The sequence below is a fragment of the Anser brachyrhynchus genome, assembly GCF_964034855.1.
Source record: "Anser brachyrhynchus genome assembly, chromosome: 24".
Taxonomy (NCBI): domain Eukaryota; kingdom Metazoa; phylum Chordata; class Aves; order Anseriformes; family Anatidae; genus Anser; species Anser brachyrhynchus.
Window position 1 is genome coordinate 148,455 of NC_137717.1, and position 19,022 is coordinate 167,476.

Below are 19,022 nucleotides of genomic sequence, written 5' to 3' on the forward strand. Positions count from 1 at the left end.
TGCGGGGGGGGGGGGCGGAGCACGGTCTCGGCTCGCGCCTCCCTGCGCGTCCCCGCGGCTGCCGGCGGGCTCGGCCCGAGCCCGGGGCCGGACGCGCGGGGGGTGGAGGCCTCAGCGGCGTTCCGAAGTTAAGGGGATGTCGCGGGGAGGCCAAGCCCCGTGTGCAGGAGGTGCAGGACAGTGCCGCGCAGAGCCCGCTCCTCACGGGCGCGGTTGTTCGGTGGCGAACCCCTGCCCAGGTAAAACCTCGCCACGCCGGGGTCCCCACGCGCGCCGCTGCGAAGCCTCAGAGCCCCCCGCAGCAGGGGCGGCCGGCCCAGGGGGACAACGCGCACCCTGCCCGTGCTGCCTGCGGCCACCCGGACGCCAGCCGCACGCGGCCGTTCCGCGAAACCCCCGGGAGAACTCGGCTCCCGCCCAGGTGCCTGCACGTCCCCGGAGGGCTTCCTGCTTGTCAGCATCTGCTGACTTCAGGCAGGCACCTTCGCAATTAGTTCACTGATAAACAAGCCTGAGAAAACCGTCTGGCAGGTATCCGACATGTCAGTGATTTATTTCCCTTTTTCTGTATTTTGGCTAAATATATTCTCTCTAAATACATCACCGTGCTCTGCTCCGTTCGGGCAGCAGCTTCTGCCTTGCTGCTTCCTTCCCATCCCTTCCTCTGCAGCAGTTTCACAGGGCAGGTACTGGCCAGCATCCTGACAGGGAAGGCTTTGCTGCGTCCCTGCTGCTGCAGTCTGCACGTTGCTGTCCCGTTAATTCCCTTTCGAAGCGCCCGGTGCCTGCTCCCGCACATCCCAGGGGTTTGGCTGCACTGGGCTGTTCCTCCAGCTGTTAATGCAAAGAGCGTGGGGCACACAGCAGTGCCACCATCCCCTGCTGAGCTCTCCCAGCATTGGTGTCGATGTTCACCCATCACTTTGCCAGCAGCGCTGGCTCTGGTGGGAGCAGCGGAATGTATTTCTTCAGGTGCCACTGCAGTCAGAGAGTGAAAGACCACGACAGCATGACAGCAGCCTGGGAGAGAGGAGTCATCAAATCAAGGTCTCAAATGTGGCCATAAAGTGGAAGCCAGCCTCCCTGAATGTCATAATTTGGGTTTAAAATAGCCCTGCGAGGGTGAAAAATTACCAGTGTCATCTCTCCGCAAGGAAGGCAGGGCCTCGGGCTCTCAACATCACAGCTTTGTACTCATCAGCCTCCTATCGTGCCAGGAAGCCCAGGCCATCCTACCATCAAGAGCAGCCCACAGGGAGCCCAGAACTGGACACAGTACTCGAGGTGAGGCCTGACCAGGGCAGAGTAGAGGGGGAGGATCACCTCCCTTGACCTGCTGGCCATGCTCCTTTTAATGCACGCCAGGATCCCATTGGCCCTCTAGGCCACCAGGGCACACTGCTGGCTCATGGTCAACCTGTCATCCACCAGGACCCCCAGGTCCTTCTCCTCAGAGCTCCTCTCCAGCAGATCATCCCCCAGCCTGTACTGATACGTCTGGTTGTTCCTTCCCAGGTGCAGGACTCTACACTTGCTCTTATTAAACCTCATTTGGTTTATTCCTGCCCATCCCTCCAGCTGGTCCAGGTCTCGCTGAATGGCAGCACAGCCTTCTGGCGTGTCAGCCACTCCCAGCTTTGTGTCATCGGCATACTTGCTGAGGGCAGATACTATTCCCTCATCAAGGTCGTCGATGAAGATGTTGAACAAAACCGGACCTAGCACCGACCCCTGGGGAACACCGCTAGTCACAGGTCTCCGGCCGGACTCTGCGCCACCGATCACCACCCTCTGAGCTCGGCCAGTCAGCCAGTTCTCAACCCACCTAACTGTCCACTCCTCTATCCCACACTTTCTCAGCTTTGCTATCAGGATGTCATGGGAGACAGCATCGAAAGCCTTGCTAAAGTCAAGGTAGATGACATCCACTGATCTGCCCCCATCTACCCAGCTGGTGATGTCATCATAGAAGGCAACGAGGTTGGTCGAGCACGACTTCCCCTTGGTAAATCCATGCTGACTACTCCTCATAACATTCTTCTCTTCCAATTGCTTGGAGATGACATCCAGAACGAGCAGTTCCAACACCTTTCCAGGGACAGAGGTGAAACTGACTGGCCTATAGTTTCCCGGATCCTACTTCTTGCCCTTCTTGAAGACCAGGGTGACATTGGCTATCCTCCAGTCTTCAGGCACCTCTCCTGTTCTCCAGGACCTTTCAAAGATGATAGAGAGCGGTTCGGCGATCACTTCTGCCAACTTCCTTAGCACACGTGGATGCATCCCATCGGGACCCATGGATTTGTGTGCGTTGAGCCCACTCAGGCGCTCCCCATCTACCCTCGGGTCAACTACGGGGGAGCCCTCCATTTCCCAGCCCCTTTCTCCCCCCACCAGGGTTGAGGAGTCCCAGGGGGGAGTCCTTGAAGCAAAGACTGAAGCAAAGAAAGCATTCAGTATCTCCACCTTCTCGGCATCTCCCATTACCAGGACACCCCCCTCATTCAGCAAGGGACCTACATTATCCCTAGTCTTCCTTTTACTGTTTACATACTTAAAAAAACCCTTCTTATTATCTTTTATCTCTTTTGCAAGCCTCATCTCTAGGTGGGCTTTAGCCTTCCTTGTCGCGTCCCTGCAGGCCCTGACAACACTTCTATACTCTTCCCAAGAGGACAGGCCCTTTTTCCACATTTCATAGACCTTCCTCTTCCTTTTGATCTTATCGATTAGCTCCTTGCTCATCCACACAGGTTTCCTGCCCCCCTTCCCCGATTTCCTACTCTTAGGGATGCACCGATCCTGAGCTTGGAAGAAGTGCTGTTTAAATGTAGCCCAGCTCTCACAAGCACTCTTGCCTTCTAGCAACCTAGCCCAGGAGATACTTCCAAGCAGGTCCCGGAAGAGGTCAAAGTTGGCTCTTCGAAAGTCCAGGGTAGCAATCCTGCTTTTAGCCTTACTTCTTCCACCAAGTTCCGTCTTGAACTCCACCATCTCGTGGTTGCTGCATCCCAAGCTGCCCCCAACCTTCACATCCCTAACAAGCCCATCCCTGTTGGTAAGGACAAGGTCCAGAAGCACCCCCTGCCTCGTCGGCTCCTCCACCACCTGCGTCAGAAAATTGTCTTCAACGCATTGTAGGAACTGTTTGGACTGCTCGTGCCTGGCCGAGTTGCTTACCCAACAGATGTCTGGATAATTGAAGTCCCCCATGAGAACCAGCACCCGTGATCGTGAGGCTACTACCAGCTGTTTGTAGAAGGCCTCATCGACCACGTCCTCCTGATCTGGTGACCTGTAGTACACCCCCACAACAGTGTCTCCCATAGCAGCCCACCCCTTAATTCTCACCCACAAACTCTCCACTTGTCCTTCACCCTCCCCCAGGTGGAGCTGGGTACACTCTAATTGCTCCCTCACATAAGGGGCAACCCCACCCCCTCGCTTCCCCAGCCTGTCTTTCCTAAAAAGAACACGGCCCTCCATGGCAGCCTTCCAGTCACGCGAGCTGTCCCAGCCTTGCTTTCTTGCTAGCTGTGAGAACAATGTGTCTGACCTCCCCAGCCCTGCTGTGCTCTGCCCAGTCATTTCAGAAGGTTTTTTTCTTGGTGTTATTTAAACTTTTTAAACCTTTTAAATTATTCACCTTTATCAAAACTAAAATAATTCTTTTTGAGACAACTCTTTGAACTGCCATACTTAAAAAACAAACAAACAAACAAAAAACACATGCAACATCAAAATATCCAGGATCTTAAAGTCTCCCATTCTTTATAGCTGAAACGTTTTCCTCAGTTTGACTGAAATGATGAAGTGTGTTTGCGGGTGTATTCTGGGCTGCTGGGATTTTGGCTACTCCTGCTTTACTCCCCCAAAGGCTGGAGGTCTCTTTTAATGTCATACTTGGAATTAAGCATTGGGGTTTGGCACCCTGATGATGTGGCCACATGCCTTAGGGAGATGAATACACCCAGCAAGGCAGCATGCTCTGTGGTACGGGTGCTCGAGATGGAAGTCAGGGCTGGGAGCATGTGCTCAGTCCCTGACAGAGTGCAACTTCAGGCTTGGCAGAGTGCAAGGGATGTCACAATATTGCTAACAGTTTATTTATTTCAAAAGAGTTGAATTAACATGAGCTGAAAAATTGCAATGAATTGTTTCAGTGACAGTTTTTTTTACATAAAAAACACACCAATGTGTATAACTCTCCAAGATGGCACTGGGTCCAGCATCCTTCCCTTTCAGAGGCAAATCTTCCTCTAGAGAATAGCCCAATTGCTCAGGTGGGGATTTCTTAGGAAAGAGTGAGCAAAAGCCATTTCTTGATCTTTATGTATTTCCTTTGAAAAAGCTTTCATCCTATTCTCATCCCCTAAAGCAAGCCCCTAGCAGATTCTCCGTTCCCCCCTCATCTCACATCCTTTGCTGCTGTGAGCAACCTTTCTCTGCCACATTAGAGCAGGTGTGGATTAGGAAATTTATAGCACAGATGCAAAGGGAGTTTTATTTAAACTCTCTGAAAAGCCACGACGACCTGATGTAATCTTAGCATTAAGGTCAATTTAACGCATTCTTAATTATAACATTTTTTCAGGTTTTCCTTAAGAAAATTCTGTGTTCCCATTTGTCTCTACCCAGCAGTACTGTTGGTGTCGTCTCTCCTGTCACATTACTGCATTTACGATGATATTTCCAGCTGCTTCTACCCAGCCAAATTCAATACCTCCAGTGCTGTCTCATTAGAGTCAGACTTTATTATTGCTAGTGTTGCTTTGTGTTCAGATTGTACCAGAACATTAAATTCAAGGTGTAGACAGGAACAAAGCCATCAAGGCTATGTAGATGTAAAATAACATATGGACAGTGCTTTGCTGCTCTGGTTGTGCAGATTTTGAAGCTAATAATAATTCTAAACATCTCTTTTCATCTTATTTAATCTTTATAATCTCCTTACCCTCCAGTCCAGATTTTCTTTGCGTGCTGAGATTGCTCCTTGTAGCTGTACGTCTCTGCTAGATCTGTACATACCGCACATTGCCTTTGGGGAGGTGTACCCAGCTGTCCAGACGCAGACTTTATTAGGGATTTCTGTCCCAACAAAATGTCCTTCGTCCTTCCTACGAAGAGGGGGCAGGCAGGGCTGTGACTGTTTGGAAAATGTTGGTACATAAAAAATAAAATAATAATAATTTTAAAAAAGCATTTAATGGTGAGTGCATGCAGAGACCAGAGACCATTTTATTCCCAGTTTTACTCTGGATGTGCTTTGTAGCTTTTGGAATGGTTAGTTCTTACAAGTATTGCTGTTTTACGCACAGCTTCTAGGGTTATGTTATCAGATTAAAAGTCTTCACTTCCATGAAAAAATTTAGGTCTCTAGATTTCTGTGGTAAAAATTATGAAAATTGGAAGTTCAGAAAGCCAGATAGCAAGCACAATAATCTGACATTTTTTTTTCCTTTTCCCTTTATTTATTTATTTTTTCATATTCAGACTCAGGGGAGGAGCTGACTAGGGGTTTTTTGAGCTTTAAATAGCAATGCTGGAATCTGGTCACGTGGCTGATAAGCTTGGCTCTCCAAAGGCAGAGCGCTCAGATCTCAGCTGATCACAAAAGGAACAGCAAGCACTGACCTCTCTAAAAAGCCACCAAATCCTCTTCTGGAAAAGAGCCTTGGCTTTTGCTGGCCTCTCATTCTTTTTATTTTTTTTTCCTTCCAATTGCAAAGAAAAATCCTTTTCCGATTTGGAAGTGTTTTGAGATCCCTGTGTGAGAGGTGCGGCACTCAGCAGGGATAATCAGCCCCCTTCTCTCACCCTCAAGCAGAGTCAGCAATTGCAGGTTGCACCAGGAACTCGGCCAACAGCAAATCTAACCATGCTTCGCTGGGGAACAGCATTACAGGGAGCAGGAGTTTGACCAAAAATGCTCTTCAACCTGGGAGACAGATCATCCTTGTACTATTTGGGAATTCAGACGGAAAATCCCTCTGACCTTTTATTCACTAAACTGTGTGCATGTCGGGCTTCAGACAATATACTTTCACAGGTATACCTGCTAAATCAGTTTGGAGTCCAGCTTCCTTTTCCTGCAGCTGCTGGTTTCCTGACCATAAGGCAGAGCTACATCCATCCATACCCCTGAACTGTTCTCCTGAAGACTGCTTGTACCTTCACTGTCTTTCAGCTATGCCTCAGCACCTTGTTGTTGAATGTCATTCTGCTTCCATTTGTACTGAATCAATTTTTTTTTTTTGGAAAACTATGTACTTTGAAACCTATTAGGTACAACAAACCAGAATATGGGTATTGATATTTTCACCATAATAACTTCAAAGAAGAAAGATAACTGTTCTTAAGACAGAAGATGTTAGAATAACGATCTCCACGAGGCAGGGATTATCATGCTTCTCATGAATACCTTTGGCATACGGCAGGGATCTCCATTCTGACTGGCCTAAGAAAACCTGCACCACTGCAAATGATACAGACCCGGGCCTTGTCCTCTAGCACTAAGACCAGCAGGAGCTTTACTAACCCAAAAGGACGCCAGACTGGTCCCTTTGGTTCCTTTTAGCTCTGGCACTGCACTGAGACAGCAGCCAAAGTAGGCAGCAACATGGGGGAACCTCAACACAAAAACTCTGTGACACTATTTCATGTTTTGCACAAAGATGAAAAAACTAAGACATTTCTGAGTAACACTTTTATGGTGACAATTACACAAGATGATTCAAAAATGCAAATGACAGCAACATGCACACCTGGCTAAAGCTGTAAGTTTTATCCCAAAAAGATATCTGTGAGTAAAATTATGAAACTTTAACACTTCTACTGACTTGTGTACTAGTTCATTTTTTTTTAATTGAGGCATACATGCCAAATAGCATGAAACTTGAAAGAAATAAGGTTTTTGGTGTTTGTTGTTGGTGTTTTTTTTTTTTTTTGAGAAGAACTTTGTTTTTCCAGAGTCCACTGCATGTCTGCAAAATCATAATGCTGGGTTTATACTTGTACTAGTTCTCAAGACATTTTTGCTTCCCATCCCTCCACAATCCCCACCCTCAAAAAACTGAAATACTTCAGAAGTTGCCAGTGCAAACACTTTCTATCAGCGTATATTACACATTTGACTTTAAGCCTTTGTGCAATTTATGAATTTCTGTTAAAAACTCTTAAAAAACACCTTGGCACAAAAGCTGAAAAATATTCTGCTCCATTCGAACTGTCAAACACAAGGTGATGTAGAGTGTAAATCATGGTAGAATAAAATAATAAAAAAAAAAAACAGAACTGCAGCTTTTATTAGCCAGCTTTACAGTCTCTTGTATACAGTACATTGCACAATTCCGCCTTCACAATAACGCTTCCTGTATTAATATTGTGCCTTCCATGATGCTGTATAATCAAGGCAAGTTACAGAACACTGCTGAGTTTATATCAAAATAAACAGAAGATGTAACTTTGGTTTATAATGAACATCCAAATTACCAAGTACAATTTGCAGTAGACTGTAATGAGCTTGATATATAAGCTAGATGACAGTGAAGGGGGGAAAAATAGTTTAAACTATCAAGTTTCCTCTTGAAATGTCTTTTCCCAAGGCACTGTGAACAAGACTGTTAGCAATTATCAATCACTAGAAACACCAATGGGAATATAAATATTTCACATAACAACCACCATCATATCATCCTCTATTCTCTTCTTTTGCTTAAACAACGCCCCTAAAATTTGTTTGGTCCTTTGAGGGGGTAACCAAATTATCTTCTGAAACATCATGTATTTTTATTTAATACGTCTATAAATCAAAGCTTTGATAGATTATTTAACCCTTTCACTGTAAAAACTAAAGGCTTTACCTCACTATTTCTCAATGAATCTGATTTGCAAATTCAACTTGATTGTTTAAAAAAAAAAAAAAGAAGAAGAAGAAAGGGTTCAAAATCAAGCAAAGCCCTGTATTTTTCAAGAGGAAACCATGCAGGAGTACATAAGAAGGCAAAATTGGCTATTTGAAATCCAAGAATCATTTTTAATGCGTTGGCCAAGGAAAATAAATCACAAACGTTCTGTGAGGTTTTCTAAAAATTTACAAGAAAAACTGATGGGCAGTTCTAGTCAATCCAGATGTTCTTTGTTCCTGTTTTAAATGACAACGAATACAGTCTCACACAATACAATTTCATCTTGACTGCAAGAGACACTCCTGTGTGAAGCCTTCAGCATGACAAAATTACTGGGCAAAAAGAAAATTGGCATTCATTTCTTCATGGGCTGATAAACAGAGGCATTGGGATCAAGTCCAGAAGGGCTGGTCTCCACAAATTTGGAAGAGTAATGTGGGGAAACAGGACTCAGAGTGCTGGTGGCTGCAGTGTATGTTATGCTGGGCATTACTGCCATAACTTCTGCAATCTTCTGTTTTAGGTCCTTGATTTCCTGATCTTTTTGAATGATCTGCCCTGAAAAAACAAATTGCATCGCTTAAAACCAGCTGTATGTTTTTGCCCTCCACCGTTTACCTAAAACACCCAGAAGACATTCAGCTTTTTGATATTATATACCAGTGAAAGCACAACTCATGTAACTGCCAGTGTGTGTTAGTGAGTTATGTTTAATTATCTCTAGTTACCAAATAACGCTAGTAGACGCAGCACTTATATTAGATATTGCATTGTTTGGATTCACAGCTGCACAATACCAAAATATTATTTCTATGGCTCAACTTTTTTTCTGCACTTTCCAATTCATAGTTTACAAGCACCTCACAGAAGCTTATTAAATGTGTTATTTTCCTTATTTTCAAAACTGTCCTATTCTCACCATTTTTCAAAACTCCCTTTGTGGACACTGACAAAATCATTACATCGATTTATGTAACTATGTAAAGAGAAACACCAATGAAATGAGAACAAAAGACATTCTTACTCTAATCAAATTTTCCTGCAACCAAACAAACTTCTGCAAGGAAATCAAATGGGTGCTAAATCAAAAGGTTATTTAATTTTCCTTCACGGTTTGCACGGCTGAACAAAGGGCAGTCTGGCCAGTTTTTATACTGGCTTAACGCTCCCTCTGGTGGCTGCAGTGGCAGCCAAACACGGACACCAGCGTCAGCTGCTTACCCCATGGTGTGAAGTATAAGACACCATTTTGTTTTTATTTTTATTTTTTTATTTTTTCCCCACATTTAGGTTGAATTTATTTCAGGAGTATCAACATGTTATTAAGATTCCATGCAAGGGCTTAATAGATGGCAGCTACTATTTTATCTTCGAGCTCTTTAAAAGAAGTTCTTCAGGCTTTAGGGTAATGGTTCATAAAAATGGAGAAAAATCATCAAAAAATAAAACAAAACACCGTCTTGATATTTATCAGCTTAGTTCAATAACCTGGGGAAATTAAATCAACTGGAAAGCTTAGGCTCACATTCAAAATGATGTATAAAATAAAATCCCACTGAAAGCTTTCCTGAGCGTGGACCGCAGCCCACCCCTACATAAAAAGGCAGGATATTCTGTCATGTTTTCACCATTTCAGTCTATACTACTGAGTTGAATTAAACTATCCCATATTACCTTGGGCAATCTCAAGCTGCCGTTTTGCATCTCCTAATGCAGAGAATAGATCCAACTTGATTCTTGTCTCTGCACTCAGGCTGTTCTCTAAGTGCTGTGTTTTATCCTGCATGGCTGAAAGAGCTGACATTAACACCTCCGTATCCTTCTCATTTTCCTTGTACTTCCGCAGTTCCTGTAGGAGTAATTGGGACAAATGTTATTCATATAGACTTCACACATGAGATACACCGAGAAATCTTTCTCTTCCTCACAGCACACCACTACTGGGCTTGGTATTAATACTGTAAAATTAAGATGACGGCTAATTGAGGACACTGTAGTATTACCTCCAGTAACACATGACCATCACACAAGTGATTAAAGCCATATCGTACAAAGAATAATTTCAGCACAGTGAGCAAGTACCACTCATTCTGCTTCTCAGCCTTCTATGATCTGTATCATTGAACCCCCCCTCCCCGAAATCCTCCTCATCACTTCCAAGAGCCAGCTGAGAAGCTGCATGGTACTCTTGTGGAAGCACAAAGAGCTAAGTTATGGAATATGAAAACATTTCCCTCAAGGAAAATGGCTAGAATGGTGACTAACCTCTTGCTAGAGAGTTAAAAGCAATACTAAACAAACACCACATTTTAAGCTATTTCGACTATGTGAGGAGAGGCATTTATCTCAGCATACTTCCCACACTGAACCTAACTGTGCCGAATATCCAAGCACCTTCACCAAAAAATCCAAGCCTGGCTAGTGATTAGGACTACACTGAGTAAGCAATCCTACTTGCCAACAATGAGATTTATAATGATGTAGACCGGCTACAAGCTCCTCACAATATAGGAAAGATGTTGTGGAAATTATATTCTCCTCAGTCTATCCAGACCATTGGTTCTGAGAAAAAAAAATCTAAATCATTTAAATAATTGAGTGGTATGCAAATGAGACGATGAACACTTCTTATACCCATATTCTTACAAACCCTGATATCAGACAAGGAAGAAAAACATCTGAAGAGAGTAATACTTAAAGGTGTTGATTGCCTCTTATAGATATCCACCAGTTTCAGGGGTCTGAAAGCACTCATTGTGAGCTGATCTAAGCCCCTGGTACTTTCTTGTTACCTGAACTTTCATTTCTAGTTCTCGTATCTGATCTTCCTTCAGCTTTATGTCAATTGTTAGCTTCTTGCACTCTGTCTCCAGCTCTCGGATACGATTCCGTAAAGTTTCAGTACATTCTCCTCTGTAGGAAAAACATTAAAAGAGAAGACTGTGAAAAAAAAAGAATGCGGCTGACAATCCTGAATTGTTTATAACATGAAAAATTAACATAAATATTGAAGGATACAAAGAGGTAGCTAACTTTGTTCTTTTCAGCAAGAGAATTTCCCTTATGGCAACAATGCAACAAGCTGCCAAGAGTTACCCAATGTTATGCCTCAAGTACTAGGAAATTGCTTGGGACATTTATGAACTATGGAGAATAGAAAAGCAGAAATAATTATTTTTAGACATTAGGAACACTGCAGTCGTCTGTACTTCTGCCATGCTTTCATCTTGAAAAGCTTTACATCTATACACCTACATTACTACTGAAACATCACTGTGCTGAGCACTGGTAGTCACTGGCTAGATCAGAATATTTTTGAGATTTGAGATAAAGACAGAATTTTCGCCAAAAGGACACTGCACAAAACCTTGATTCACAGTCCCCACATGAAATGGGATATTCCTCTTAAGAAGACTAATCCACAGGGCACAATAGCCCTCTGCTAACACAATCAATGTAGAGCCAATAATTTAGAGTGCATTCATCATCCTGTAAATTTAACAGATATGAGTACTTAGACTGAACTTAATGGAAGGTGACCTCCCCATCCTCCCACTGTCTTAACACAAACAAACCTCAACAAAAATAAAGCATTTTTTTTTTTTTAAAGTCAAATACAAACCACTCCTTTATGTACACAATGGTAAAAAATGCATCTCAGTGACAACAGCTGCATTTCAGACATTTTCTGGAGCTGAGGTTGCTTCTACGTTAGAACCAACTACCTTGTAGCAGCAGCAAATGCAACAGCACGTGCAGCAGTTGCTTCTTCCAACTTCTTTCTTTTCTTTTCTTCCATTAACTGTTTTTCTACAAAGGCTCTTGCCTCTTGCTCTGCCTTTAGTTTCTTCTCCAACTGGCTGATCATTTGCTTGTCTTTTTGTTTCATTTGTACAGCGTTGTGCAATCTGGAAGGTAACAGGTATGGAATTTAACAGAGGACTTCATTTACTAAAAATAAATTCCAGTCACTAGTCTTAAGTGAGTCTTGCTTTACTTGCAGGCATGCACCTTAAATTTTGTAGAGTTTTAACATAATAACTTCCTCTCTAGTAAACTACAGTCATCAGCAACTAATTTACACAGATTTGCAGAAACACGTACTTGTTCTGGAGCAGTTCATTTTCTTGCCGTAGCTGTCCAATTTCAGATCGAATTCCCCGCTCTGTGTTAGTCAAAGAACTGATCTGACTACGTAGCTCCTGTTCGATCTGCCTGCTTGCTTGCAGGTCAGCCTTTAACTTTTTAATATCTTGTTCCAACCTAAGATAGACAATTTTAGAAGACAATTTCAACTTTACTTCCCAGATACACAAAGGTTCAAGCACATTATATAAAAATAATCACAGAGTAAACATCATACTATCTGCCCCCCTAAACCCTCCTTACTTAAAATAAACAGCTCAGAAATTATGTCTCTGTTGAACAATCTTTATGTTACTATACATATATAACTCTATGTATAGCTATACACACAATTCATAACTCCCCACAGGAATTTAGCTTTTCTCCATGCACTGCACTGCAACATTGTAAAACATCCTATGGAACTATATTTTTCCCTCCAAGTAGAAATAAAACTGATGGGAAATTGAAACTGAGAAACTGTAAATGCTGACAGATGAACAGATGAACTAATTTTACTTTTCTCAAATTGTTAGCAATAGCTGAGCTATGGAGTGCACTTATGAGTTCTCACTAAACATTTTTTCTTTCTTGAAGTACAAGACGTACACTTTAAACAAAAAGTACGTGTTAATTATCCACAATTCAGGAGTCAGCAAATTTAGTTTTAATTCCTCCTGAACAGAGCAGAGACCATCTGCTACACACTTATTGTAGCTTTAGAAAGTTTTGAAGACTCATGAAAGCTTATTAATTAAAATATTTACATCCAGAATTGGTTAAACAAAGCACCAGTTTCTGAAGAGAGTCACCCAGCTCACCTTCATTTTCCCCCACATTTTTAAAATGAGATTATTGGTTCTTAGAATAAAAAAAAAATACATCAGTCAAATCATGTTCTACAAGCACTGTCACAAACTCTTTTTGTATGCCTCTCAGTCATTCATGTGCTATCCTCATTTTCCCCGTCAGTTATCAATTTAAGTTTTTTAATGGTTATAAAGAAGAAAGATGTTTTTATTTCCTGAAGTTCCACAGACTTCATGGTAGTTGAACATTAAGATTTGGGGAAAATAGTCACAAAAGCCAGAATGAACTGCTCTTAGTGACATCCAATACTCCAGATTAAAGGTTATAGCTCTTTGTCTTCATAATGAGACACTTTGCTCTTTTGGGCTTCAGTGCAGGAAAATCTCAACCTAAAATGCTTCTGTGCGACATGACAGCACAAGGCGTAAGACCATCCTCTTTGAATGAATCAAGAGGTTAAATGTGGAATCATTGAACTTTTGGAATTTCATAGAAGAGTATCTGCAACAGGCTGAAACTCAACCAAAGAGGTCTACTGGGATAAACTAACAGCAAAAAGCAGCCTATTTAGGATCGTGGTCTACAATACATTTCTCTAACTCAAATGCTCAGATCCTACATTCTACAGCTGTACTACACTGTCCCTCGAGCTTACCTCTAGGGCAGTAGAACTAGTAGGTATAGATGAATTGCTTTTAATATAGTATAAATCAGGGCCAAAGTGTATGTAAAAAACAAACAAACAAAAAAACCTTACTAGGCAAATAGTAATTGTACTAAGCAAATGAACATTTCATAATGAAGACCATAAATCACTTCAACATCTTGTACTCTGTTGTAGAAGAAAAAGAATTTGAAAACATTACCAAAGGTTCATTCATCCATTTAACCATCACACACAAGCCAAAAATGGAAAATCCATCAGCAGATGATATTAAGTATGAATTTTCACGGGGGTCTGTATGTTCAGTGTGTTAGGTGGTAGAGCTGGACAGTAACTGGGTGACAATGTAACAGTTCAATTTATATCTTCTAATAAACAGAGACTAAGTGTTTTGCAAAGAGCAAAATTATTAATGTTGTAGGAAGCATTAACTGTTGTATATCAACAACTGATTGGTTTTAACATACGTTTTCATAAATATTAACAATGATTTATAAAAGCTATGCACATAAATCACATGCACATACTTTATATTGACAAGTATCCATAAACAATTTCAATATACAACTCTACAATAAAGTGGTAACAGTGAAAATAAGACAGCTGTAAACACCATTCTGCCTATATCCACAACTATGTCAAACTTGCTCAAATATGATACATCTGGATTTATTACAGATATTTAGAAACCCAGAAAAAGAGGCCCTGATTAAGTAATGCCTGAATAAGTCAGGAGCTGGCACACTACAAGCTGAATTAGTATTTTTGGTAACAGGGTATTCACAACTATTCCAGCTTAAGCCACCTGGTTCACAGCTTTTGTGACAGTTTCAGTGAGGGCTCTGTACCCGCAAAGCTCACAGGACTGGTCCAGACTGCGCTGTAAAGAAAGTGGAAACCTCTATGATCTGTAGAGCACACACAAAGGTGAGCAGAAAGGATGCCTACTCTCAAAAATACAATCAAATACCGTAGCAGACATTTTCCTGCAATTTATAGAGCAAATGAATGTTCCTGGCTATCCAAAATGAATTAGGAAGCTATTAATCCATCACAATGTAAGAACCAAATGTGTCCTAGATGGCTTTTCTCATCAGGACATCAGACCTGCCAAAATTAGATACAATTTAATTAAAAAAAAAAAGTCATATAGTTTCCCCTCCAAAATATGTACTTTTTGCATTCTCTGATGTTAACTGTATGCTCATCCACCTTATAAAGTCTAGTCAAACGTTTTTAGCCTAAATTTCTGCTGTAAAAGAGGAGGTAAAAGCTCTTCCCTGTATAGAGAGAGGTCATCCATCATTTTCAGGGAAACACAAGGAGATTAAAAGAAAAACAAAACAAAATAAAACAGCTACTTCTCTGTTGCCCCGTTTCTAAAATGGAAGTACTTCATCAGGGTAAACTGATAAAATTTCATAAAAAAAAAAGCTTTGCTGCTGCAAGCACAGATTGGTGAGAGTTTTCCTTCTTCCTCCCTGTAATAGTCTGTATCACTTGTTATAGTGAGAAATGACACAATAAGTGACACAAAATGACAAAATAACACTATTATTATTTCTACTAATTCATTTTCTGCTTAAGTCTCTTATTTCTAGGCTTATTGGAAAAATATTCTTTCCTATCTACAAAGGGGGACACTTTGACTTCTAGAAGATATTTTTCTCTGTTGCTGTACAAACTACAAGTAATTTTGAAGCACAATTGTTTTTAAAGTGTTGTGGATTATTACATTGGGCTGTTTATACAACCAAGGTCAATTTCTTTCAGTTTGTCATCACTATAAGCACAAATTTATGGATTTTCTTTCTTTTAGCACCACTGCCTATCTTTACTGATCTCAGTAATGAAGAAGATCAATCAACAATCACCTGCAAGACAGCGCATTTTTCCAAATGCTTCTTGGAAGACTGATGGACCAACTTAATGACAACTCAGGTTGAGTTAATACTTCTAAGTATCGATAACTGTTTGATGAATAGCATACCCTTGCTTACTCAATTAACTCATCTCCATAATCATCTGGTAATTGCACACAAATTAAAAACAATCTATATTTATATTATTTACCTAAAGTTTTAACATCACCCAGAGGGCACTTGAGAGCTTCTCTAAGAGACACATTTTTTTTAAATTTGTTCTCTTCTTGCCCAATTTGTTGGCATAAGCCACAGGCATCCCCTGAAGGGAACCTCCTTCTTTGAAGTTGCCGATGCGATCACACAGCACTGAGGTTCTCCTGCTGTCAGTGCCAGACTACTGCCAGCAGTTCCGCAGAGCATTTTTCATTACCAAAAAGACAATAATGCATAGGCAGGAAGCTGAGTTACTTATTTTTCTTCTGCACAGAATTGTTCTAAGTAGCTGGCATTTTGAAAGGTTACTCTGTTTCTGAGCAGTCCATGCACTCTACTGACAATGGCCTGAAAAAGGCTTGGTAGAAGGCATCTCACAGATTTCTGGCTTACATTCCCGATGATTTTTATTTTCTGTTCTCTACTTTCCTCAGTCCCATCGTATCATGTAGAACACTGACCATCTCCCCCAGTGTAGCTGACAGGAGAAAGCCTTCTGGTATACAAAAGCCATTTCAGGCATCAGGCATAAGGAAGAAGAAACAATCACTCTTCAGACACCAACGGTGCCACAAAAGATGGACAACGATTAACATCAGAGGAACAGAAGTTTACATTAAAATCTTCCAAGTCTGTCTCTGCAGGAACACTGAGTTTTAGGAAAGCAAAATAAGGTGTGATGGACCATCCTTTACTTCACAAATATTTTGCTTAATTCAATTTCCAGAATGCCGTAGCTATCTCTGTGAATAATGAGTATGTAAGACAGCTTGTTTCAACATGTGCAAAAGGCAAGACCTCTATGGATACAAACACTTTTGCTGAGCTGCATAGCCAGGGTTTTTTTGGGCAGTGGTGGGGTGTTTTGTTTTGTTTGTTTTAAGGGTGCAAATAGCTGGAGCGAGGACATGAGTATTACCATGCAATACCCAATTAAAAAACACATTGCAAGCTACAATTACAGCTTGGATTTGTTCCATACATCAGGCCCCTGAAACACGAACAAAATCTGCTGCACCTCCAAATTGACAGTGAAATGGTAACAAGAAGCCAGCTTGTTCTGCAGTTACTGATATACAATATTCAAAGGACACCAATTTTACCTCTCTATTAGCCCAGTTACTGCGGTGTCCAGAAATAAGACAGAATAATGACAGAGATGCAATGATTAAGTGCTTGACAAACAAACAGCAGATTTCAGCACTCGTCAGAACCAGATACTCATTTCAATTGCAGGATCAAAAAGCCTAAGACAAAGAGATTGCTTTGAAGGCCGATTGGCAGGGACAGAGCGCCTCCTGAATCCTTCTACTCTAGCTATCAAAATGACAATAACATAACAGTCTCTGAAATATCAAGTGATGGGGATCGGTCACTTCCTCTCCAGAAAACTAAACCTGTGGATAATTCAGAACACTAAAAGCTATTTCTCCTCGAATCTCAGAATGTTTCACATGAAATATTTTTGTCTTAACTCATAAAAGCTAAATATTTGCTGATATTTCTGAAATATAAATATGCACTAACCATTTTCCTGGCAGAACAACAAAAAAATCCCATTTCAAATATAAGTGAATATATATAAGCCCCTAAATTTCTTAGCTGTACCCTTTCAGATATAACATGTTACATCAAATATTTAAGAGAAAGCTGGGAAGCATGCAAGACTGTCTTGTTCTAAATATATATATATACAAATAAAAATAAAAACCACCAAAACAAACAAAACTAACACACACAACTGACACGATCTTCACTGTCTCAAACTAACTCCTGTCAATCCTGAGTCCCTAGCAGTTATAAGGCATTCTTTACATTTAATATTGGTTCGTTAGCTCAGGGAAATCATTTGTAAACAAAATAGGGAAAGCAGCTTGACTCTGACATCCTGCTGTGAGTCTGCTGGACAAGAAGTTATAAAAAGCATCTTTATTTGGAAGTTGAGCAGATCTGATTTTGAAGTCAGACACAAATGCCGGACTTTTCATTGTCCTTTTCAGAGTACAGCCTTGATGCAAAGCAAAAGTTGAATAACAGGAATGAGCAATACCACTGGAAGTGGATAGGATGATAGTAACACCTCATCAACTGACAAGCTAAAAAAAAAATAAACATGAATTTAAAATTCAGTGTGAGGAGTAATACAAAGGACCACACATCACACAGAAACAATTGACAAAAAAAAAAAAAAAGTGAAGTAGTTTAATTCACTTTCAGGGCTAAGTAAGGCTATGTTGCATAAACGTACTTTCTGAGAACACTGATCGCGTACCCTGTCCCTACACCGGGAATTAGAGGAGCTAATATTCTGTAAGGGCATAATCTAGTCTACTGAATTCTCATTTCTGCATTAGAAATCTCCCTTTGGACAATTACAATGACCATGTGGTCTAATCTCACATTCGATGAACAGCATATAAAAATCTCAATATGCAATTTAAAACCTAAACCACATGAGATTTATATCTCATTCTTTATCATAGCTACATGGGACAAAATTCTTGAATGGCAGGTCCTTCTATAAAGTGATTCCCTCCTCTTTTCTCATGACTTTTTAACAATGTTTCAGACTGCAGCAACGCTGAACTGATCATTCTCTTCTTCAGTGAGCAAGTAAGCCATGTAAAAAGTACAGAGATGCCATCTGAAACTGACGGCATACAAATATAGCAGTCCTGTACACATTCACTTAGATACAGCCTTGCTGAAGACAGAGCCATCTGCATCCCATTAATCTTGACTGAATTTGGGTCATAGATGAGATTGACTAGCTTATTCCTTATTTATTTTATGCGAGTTTTCAACAGACATTAATATGAAATAGTTTGGCTCTTTAATTGGCAGAAATATGCCAATCGGTGGTAGAGCGATCATCAGAAAACAGTATTTTCATTGAAATAACTGTATTCACATAGCACAAATCCTCAGAGACAGACCAGAGTCAAAAGTCCAATTATCAAAAGGTACCAGCAGGGAAAGTGAACCTAATCTGCCAATTGAGTTAACCACCAAGGATCTGTTGACCAAAGCGTTTTCAGCACATGAGAAGACGAAAAAGAGACAGAGGTCAGGAATGACAGAAAAGCATGCAACTGTGCAACAGCTTTGTTCTGACATAGCTCTATCCTATTTTGAACACTTTACACATTATGTCTTTCTTACAAGTATTTGTTTTACAAAAAATGACAACACTGTCTCAGGACTTACGTGCTCTATGTTGTTAGCTGCACGTCACAAATACATCTTTATTTACATATGCTTATCTGGAGTTTAAAGATGGGATTTCGCCAATCTTCATAGTTTACAAGGCAGCTAAATTAAATCTCTATGATGTGTATTTAAACCAGTATGTTATCAGGTATGCAAACAGGAAACTTCAGTTAATGCTCCAAGGAGTCACAGAGTAGCTGATACTTTGCACCTGTACTTGTGAAATGA

The 19,022-nt window shown here is 41.1% G+C and overlaps 1 protein-coding gene and 1 long non-coding RNA gene across 3 annotated transcripts in view; one reads left to right on the forward strand and one right to left on the reverse strand.

Annotated features, from left to right (window-relative positions):
* The first annotated feature begins 26 nt into the window (after positions 1-26).
* Positions 27-7,956, forward strand: LOC308182387. The gene is made up of 2 exons (XR_013941808.1): positions 27-531; positions 5,730-7,956. It is a non-coding gene; the product is annotated as an uncharacterized lncRNA (long non-coding RNA).
* Positions 7,287-19,022, reverse strand: part of MACO1 (macoilin 1) — a 28,612-nt gene continuing 16,876 nt past the window's right edge. For both annotated transcript variants that reach the window (XM_080566873.1, XM_080566872.1), the window contains 5 exons: positions 12,012-12,170; positions 11,633-11,815; positions 10,700-10,820; positions 9,582-9,756; positions 7,287-8,465 (listed from right to left, as the gene is read on the reverse strand). In XM_080566873.1, coding sequence (XP_080422999.1) covers positions 8,263-8,465; positions 9,582-9,756; positions 10,700-10,820; positions 11,633-11,815; positions 12,012-12,170 — 841 coding nt within the window. In that variant the 3' untranslated portion in view covers positions 7,287-8,262. The remainder of the gene's footprint in view (positions 8,466-9,581; positions 9,757-10,699; positions 10,821-11,632; positions 11,816-12,011; positions 12,171-19,022) is intronic.